At 40.6% G+C, this 6,259-nt stretch overlaps 1 protein-coding gene across 2 annotated transcripts in view; it reads right to left on the reverse strand.

Annotated features, from left to right (window-relative positions):
- Positions 1-6,259, reverse strand: part of HERC3 (HECT and RLD domain containing E3 ubiquitin protein ligase 3) — a 120,489-nt gene that overhangs the window by 64,616 nt on the left and 49,614 nt on the right. For both annotated transcript variants that reach the window (XM_023513354.1, XM_003790017.3), the window contains 4 exons: positions 5,804-5,895; positions 4,812-4,942; positions 3,869-4,029; positions 981-1,057 (listed from right to left, as the gene is read on the reverse strand). In XM_023513354.1, the coding sequence (XP_023369122.1) occupies positions 981-1,057; positions 3,869-4,029; positions 4,812-4,942; positions 5,804-5,895 (461 nt within the window). The remainder of the gene's footprint in view (positions 1-980; positions 1,058-3,868; positions 4,030-4,811; positions 4,943-5,803; positions 5,896-6,259) is intronic.

Genomic DNA, 6,259 nt, shown 5'->3' on the forward strand with positions numbered 1-6,259 from the left:
ACTGCTATCTTCAGGCACCGGGCCTGGCAGACAGCTCCTGGTCAGTTTCCGCTGTCCAACCTGCAGCCTGGCCTTCACCAGTACCTTTTCTGCCAGAATCACAGAATTGTAGCCACTAGCGGACAAGAACTCTGTGTGTGTAAAGATGGTAAAGCATCAGACTCATGGGGAGAGTTTCTAGGACTGCCAGGGCCCTTGTTTCCACAGTTTCTCATTTTCTTCCCAACCCATTCTGATCCCTTTATCATCCAGAAGGCAGTAAGGATCAAAGCACCATAGGTAGCTGGACCTCACGCCAGCAGGAATGCTGGGGAAGGGGAAGAGAAGTGCAGAACAGGGGGGCGTGGCGGCTGAAAACAAATCTGGGGAGATTTCTTCAGGCTGGTTTCCCCCAACCAGGAAGAATGGAATGAATTCAAGCCCTATCACAGATACCTAGATCTATGCTCTCCCTTAAATTGGAAAGACACTGCAACATTGTTCTTTCTGGCTTGTCCACTACTGTAACGCAGGAGACGACAGGAGGGAAATTTTGGTGTGATGTCATAAGCAGGTTATAATAAAAGATATCTGAAAATTGTGATATCTCTTTTATACATATCATACATTCAATCACATCAAAGAAACCCACCAAGTTCCCAACTACTTAAGCTACTTTTAACAGGGAAGGAGAGAAATGAACAGTCCAGTAACACCAAAGTAAACACAAACTCCCAGGCTTCCCTAAATTTCTTTTGGAACAAAGATGGATATAAATGAATAATTTTAAAGTATGAATTAGAACTCTATAATACCAGGAAAATTACTGGCACTTCATGGGAGAACAATGGAGATAAATACTTCCAGATTCAGTTTCCTTATTTTAATAAGATAAAACTGGTAGAAACAAAGAGTAGCACTGGTATCATACAATTATTTATTAAAAGAAAAACTGCTTCACCATTATTCCACCCCCGAAGTAATAGTCAAGAAAATTTTACCTCATATTTGGAGCAAAGTACAAAAGTTTGGTCTCCTCCAGAGAAGATCTGCTTAACAATATGATATTTAAAGCGATCTGTCAAAAAATTCCAACAACACAGTTTCAATAATTGAAGTTTCTCTTTGATTCTCTTTTCTAATATTCTAAAATATATTTCAGAGTAGTTTCTTACCCATTTTAATTATGTCCAAGAAATGGGAAACCTTCTCTCCAGGCTGTCTGCCCAGGACTGTTTCTACTTTCCATTAAACAAAAATTTACAGAATGCTATCCTCCACTCTGCGTCCACCTCTACTCCCTCCCTACCGCCAGCTAATCCTGACCTCGTTTCTATTTTTCATACCATAATAACTCTGTCATGCCATTGACCTGAAATAAAAAACAAGCACTATTCAGAAACGGTACCATGGCTGACAAATAACTCCACATCTCAGTGCAGTGGGCCCTGGGCCCTTCAGGAGCAGCTTTGCAGTCTGAGGATCTTGCGTCCTGCTCCTTGCTTTACCTCCCATCACACCGTGTCCACGCTGACACTCTCAAGCCACTAAATTGCCTTTTTCTCTTGTTTAAAGAGACGGGGTCTTGCTATGTTTCCCAGGCTGGACTCGAACTCCTTGGCTCAAGTCATCCTCACACCTTGGCCTCCCAAGTGTCTGGGGCCACAGGTGTGCACCACCACACCAGGCTCCTAAGTGCCTTTATTTCTAATAGGCCGTGCTATTCTTTATCTCTGTGCCTCTCCCTTCTCCCACACCCTGTATTCTCCACAAATGGCACTTCTTAGAGCATGATTTGAATGACGCTCCCAGAATCATGCTCCTCTGTGCCACCCACCACTACCCACTCCCTCTCAGCCCTCTACATGGCTAACTCCAACTCCCCCGTCAGCACACTCAAATTCCCTCTAACTGGAATACTCCTCGATGCCTTCCTCTGTGTTCCCATATTACCATGAAGGTTCCTAAAACCACAGCATGTACATAATAAATTGTCATTTACCTACTCATGTTATAAAATCATTTTGGCAAATAACCAAGCACAGATGTAGGACCACATAAGTCAGGTTATAATTCAACATCAAACATTTGTGACTTCAGACCAATCATGGTTGCTCAGGCCTGTAGTCATAGCACTTTGGGAGGCCAAGACTGGGGGATTGCTTGAGGCCAGAAGTTTAAGACTGGCCTGGGCAACATAGTGACACCCCCATCTCTACAAAACATAAGAAGAATTAGCCAGCATGATGGTGCTACTCAGAAGACTGAAGTAGGATTATCACTTGTGCCCAGTAGATTGAGGCTGCAGTGAGCTATGATCACATCCCTGAGCTCCAGCCCGGGTGATAGAGCAAGACCTCATCTCCAAAAAACAAAAACTTGTGGTTTCAAATTGACCTACAAAACACTTGAGTTTCTTAAATTGGTGTTTTTCTTAAACACATGTATTCCACCTGTGAGTACAAAGCCCTGGAGAAAAGAAAATTTGCAAATGACAGATAAGAGAACAGCAAGCTCTTCTTTTGCTTTTGGGAACATCACCAAAACAAAATCTTGTTTATTTTCTATTTTAAGTGCCACGACATTTTCTGATACTCATATACTCACCCATTAATATTTACTGAGTGACATGTTCATGCCAGGTCCTGTGCTATATGCTAGGTTTGCAAAGAGGAAGAGTGCATCCCTGAAGTTTCTTATAATCCACTAGGGAACCTATAATTGTTAGTTTAAAAAAAAAAAATCCTAATCAAGCTGTAAGTGTGTCACCTCACAGATTTTTAAATCAAAATTAATTATTAAACTATACTTCTTTTTAATGACGCTCTAGTTCCATTTCAGCCTCTAGATTTATTATCCCAAGATGAGGCAGTTGCTCAACAGTAACCACTAACCTACTCCGATTTCCAATGGGATAAATATTTGGAAATTTAACTTTTAAGAGAAGGAAAAAATGGCGTAAAAAGAAATGACATGACGTTATGAACAAAATACCAACAGCAAAGTAGAGGTGACAAAGTACACAGGCTTCAGAATGAGCCAGACTGGGTTCCCATCCTGCCACCAGAATCTGTGTGATCTTGGGCAAGTTACTTAATGTCTAAAACTCAATTCCCTCATCTTTAACATGGAGATAACAGCCCCTCGTTCTTAGGTGGTTTTGAGTGCTTAGCCTTGTAATGAAACTTGGTTAAGGATTCAGTCAATGTCAACTATCGTTATTAGCAATAATAATAAAATTATACACCTACCACCACTAAGGTCCTTGGGGACAAACAACATCTTATACTTACTTACTCTCTAGGATCTCAACTACAGGGCTTCACACACATTAAATACTCAAACATTTGTTGAAGGATGTTTACAAATGTCCTCACATTCATTCCCTCTGCACGACTTCAAGGTAAATAACAGACACTGATATGGTTTGGATGCTTGGCCCCTCCAAATCTTATGTTGAAGTTTGATCCTGGGACTGAATGTGGAGCCCCGTGGGAGGATGTCTGGGTCATGGGGCAGATTCCTCATGAATGGCTTGTGCCCTCCCCACGATAATGAGTTCTATGAGTGCCCTAGAGAGCTGGTCCTTTAAAGGGGCCTGGCACCACCTCCTCTCTGTCTTGCTCCCTTCTCACACGTGACACACCTGCTCTCCCTTCACCTCTGCCTCATCAGAAACCCCCTAAAGCCCCCGCCAGAAGCAGATGCTGGTGCTATGCTTCTTACACAGTCTGCAGAACTGTGGCCCAGACAGATCTCTTTTCTTTATAAATTACCCAGCCTCAGGCATTTCTTTACACCAGCACAAAAGAAACTGAGACGCCTATTCTATAAACAATTGTTTTCATCATTTAAACTAAAATTAAATTCCTATAAAGATTACTCTTACCAGGTCGGGCTGAAAGCTGGCCACTGTGAGCAGCCCAGTAACCCTTGACAGGAGATGGGCACTTAACATTACAAGTGTGTCCAGTTCCGAGTTGACCTCTTGCTCCACAACCAAATGCATAGATGAGTCCAGAAGAAGGCACAAAAGCTAGGGTGTGTTGTCTGTGGAAAAATAATTCAAATGAACTCATCAGCATAGTTTCTACTGCTGTGAAAATACACTCAGACCCTGACTCTACCTTCCACGTCTGCCCCCACAGGGCCTCCTCCATCTCAATACACGACTTTTTACAGTGGCAGCTCTCCACAACACTATCCCTTCTCTGACACTCTAGGTCTTGGGGAGGATGGCAAGTCATAGAAAGAGATGAATGATCTGCATTTGGCTTTTGGGATAAATGGGAAGAAGCATGGTAGACTCAGGCAAAATTTCCAAGAAGTTCTTTGGGATTCTCTCACTTTCTTTTCTTCATCTCACCCCCACATCCTGACACTCTAGTCCCAATGAAGCCTAACGTCTCTGTTGTTCTGCTCTAAAACCTTTCAACACCCTATTCATATCTTTCTCCAAATTTCACCATCAGAATGCATGCAATTAAGATGTCTTAATCCTAGCACTCTGGGAGGCCAAGGCAGAAGGATCACTTGAGCTCAGGAGTTCCAGAACAGCCTTGTCTCTACTAAAAGTGGAAAAATCAGCTGTGTGTTGTGACAGTCCTAGCCATTTGGGAGACTAAGGCAAGAGGATTGCTTGAGCCCAAGAGTTGGAGGCTGCTGTAAGCTACAATGATGTCACAGCACTCTACACAGGGCAACAGAATGAGATTCTGTCTTAAAGAAAAAAAAAAGACAGTAGCTAGGTGTGATCACATTCTCCATCACTACAAAGACAAGATCCATTTCTGGGTTGTAGTTGACACCAGGACGCTCTGAGGAGCTCTCACCTCCCACAAGCAATCTGAGTTACTTCACTACCCATCAGCTCTAGAACTCTTCTTGGGTTAACTTCATCATTCATGGAGTCATGTCCAAGCTGCCCACAGGAACCAGCACCAAAAGTAAACACACCACCATTCTAACAAGGAACAAACACAATATGACTTTATCTCTTGAGGATATTCCTCTAAAATGTGTATTCAAAATTCCTATCAAAATGGCTTACACAAGAACATACTCATTTGATACTCAGCCAAAATCACTTCTTTAGTACATCCATTAAGTAGAAAAATAATAAAAAGGGATCTCAAGACTACATCCTTAGGGAACAGAGATAGCTCTGCTCACAGGAATGTGCGCTATCTGTAAATTTTAAAAATCATTTAAAAGTACAATGATGTGTTGGACAAAATTAAAAAATGAGAAACAAGGACTTAGGTGAAATGAGATGATTTTACATGATCACTCACATGTAAGAAATTAAGTAAGCACTCCATAAACTCCTCAGAAGTCAGATTTTTACTAGCTGTATTTGAACAAATGCTAACTCATTTTTTAAAGTAAACTTAGAATAGTATTTGCTCAGTATGAAAATAAGTTTTCATTCTAATAAAACTATTAAGAAGCCAAAAAAAGTTGATAATTTTAAAACATTAATTAAATTGCTACTTCTTTCTGTATGTATTTAAATGACTTTAAGGAACATAGGTTTTGTTTTTATATATATTCTGTACTATATTTTAAAGTTACTTATACTCAACTGTTTTTACTATGTTAGTAAGAGAACCTATAAGTTTACCAAAAAGGAATACACAGACATAAAAAAATCCAGTCTTTTTTTATGCCTTTGGAAAACAATCAAACTAGCTAAAAGCTAAAGATAGCATTCAAGTTCAAGCACAAATACTGTGTTATACACCCTCACTATTCTAAAATAATCAAGCAATCATAATCTCCCATTTCATTCCCAATACAAAGCAGAGCACTCTCAACCCTTTACCTTTGTGAGAACTGCTGTGTGTTCTTCTCCACAACTAATATAGACAACTTTCTGGGTACGTAAGAGTTTTACATGGCATGGAGACTCTCGATCTAGAATAAATGAAATTAAATACCACAACGTCACTATCATTTCCCTTTGAGATAAAATATGTAAAACTGTCTTGGCACGAATTTGGGGTCCCACTGGATTCCTGACACATATTCAGCTTCCTGTTTGTGTCTGCACTTGGACATCCATCAGATTTCTCACTTTTAACGTACCTACAACCTAACCCGTGGTTTCCCCTCGCTCTCCAACTCTACTCACTCCACATCTCACCCTGCCACACGCATATACAGTTTTCCTCATTTTATAAGTGGTTCCTTTATCTTGTCAGCTTTTATTTCAAACCACACATGCAACAATGAGCAAAAAAACAATTGGTCTCATCTTCATTTTATTTTATTTTTTTTT

The sequence above is a fragment of the Otolemur garnettii genome, unplaced genomic scaffold, assembly GCF_000181295.1.
Source record: "Otolemur garnettii isolate 467f Iridium unplaced genomic scaffold, OtoGar3 scaffold00039, whole genome shotgun sequence".
NCBI classification, from domain to species: Eukaryota; Metazoa; Chordata; class Mammalia; order Primates; family Galagidae; genus Otolemur; species Otolemur garnettii.